Source organism: Chaetura pelagica, unplaced genomic scaffold (genome assembly GCF_000747805.2).
Source record: "Chaetura pelagica isolate M959 unplaced genomic scaffold, ChaPel_1.0 scaffold344, whole genome shotgun sequence".
Taxonomy (NCBI): domain Eukaryota; kingdom Metazoa; phylum Chordata; class Aves; order Apodiformes; family Apodidae; genus Chaetura; species Chaetura pelagica.
The window spans coordinates 788,536-789,846 of NW_009953098.1; the positions used below are offsets into that span (position 1 = coordinate 788,536).

At 58.3% G+C, this 1,311-nt stretch overlaps 1 protein-coding gene across 1 annotated transcript in view; it reads right to left on the reverse strand.

Annotated features, from left to right (window-relative positions):
- The window catches only part of IL2RG (interleukin 2 receptor, gamma), an 8,374-nt gene that overhangs the window by 2,434 nt on the left and 4,629 nt on the right, over positions 1-1,311 (reverse strand). The window contains exons 2-3 of the mRNA XM_009997181.1: positions 325-415; positions 3-98 (exon numbers count right to left, since the gene is read on the reverse strand). Of these exons, the coding sequence (XP_009995483.1) occupies positions 3-98; positions 325-415 (187 nt within the window). The remainder of the gene's footprint in view (positions 1-2; positions 99-324; positions 416-1,311) is intronic.

Here is a 1,311-nt window from a genome sequence, read left to right on the forward strand (position 1 = left end):
ACTGGATGATTTCGCTCTGGTTGAAGCGGCAGCCGACGCTGACACCCTGGTCCTGCAGGTAGTGCATGCACTCCACCACGGGGGGCCTGTTCTCATACCTGTGCCACAGCAGGTTACTGGGATTCCCAGAGACCCCCAAACCCCAGCCCTCCTCAGGACCCCTACCTCTGGTGCATCCCATCCTGCTTGCCGTGGAGCCTCTCTGGGCTCAGGGAAGAGAAGCAGGCTGATGCTGGGACCAGAGATGCTGGCAGGAGCCTTCTGTGCAGGGGCCCACCACTGAACACCCTGCTGTGGGGCTAGCAGTGGGGCACAGGCACTTACCAGTAGTAGAGAGAGTAGCTGGTTTTGAGCTTCTCTCTGGTCCCCCAGATGCAGGTCATGTACTCCTCGTTGAAGAGGACACACTCCACCCCTGCAAAGGACAGACACTGCCGTGGTTAGTGGCGGTTCCAGGGCCCAGGTGTGCACCAGGGAGACACAGCACACGCCAAGGGACCCCTGCACATCCACAACATACTTCCTTCCTGTGAGCCAAACAAGCCCAGCTCTTCCTGGGGGAGCTGCAATGCATCCTGCCTGCCTGCAATGCCAGGCCCACACTGCTCTGTTCAGAGTGTTGGCAGCTGGCAGCCCCACCACTGTCCAAGCAGTTGTCCTACCCACATCCGTGCCATGGGCTCCTCTTGCTCCAGATGTGCTTTTTCACCCTCCCCTTAGTTATCCTGTGGCATCTCATTACAGCCCCTGGCACTGTGGGACAGGACATAAAACCCTCCCTGCCAACCCATTTTGTTTATCCCATCAAAAAACCAGGGGTTTTCCAGGATTTGTTCCTGATGTCTCTATCTTGGCTAAATTAATCTTCCTGTTACACTACCGGGTGCTTGCAGGTGACCACGTGTCTGGGTGATTTGGGCTATGCTGGGCTGTGCATCCCACTGCATCCCACTGCCACAGAGCCAGGGTCTGAGCCCCAGCAGTTCAGTGTCTGCAGGAAACCCTGCTAAGCCCTGGGAGGTCGAGCAACTGCTCCAGGCACCCAAGCAGGTTCCTCTGCCCCCTCCTTCCGCTGAGCTCTGCTGTCTTCAGTCCTGCCCACGCAGCCCAAGGCCACATCCTGGGCTGTCTGGGGGCTGCAGAGCCACCAGGGAGGTGCTAGTCCCCAGTTAGAGCATCGTGCCACAGGGTTTTACTGACAGCCAGCTAGGAATTTGAACGTTTTTCTTGAAAGAGCGCTGGGTGGAAAGAGACGGCGGCCTCCGTCTGGCCTGCATGTGACGCTGCTTACCCGACTGGCTGGCGCAGATC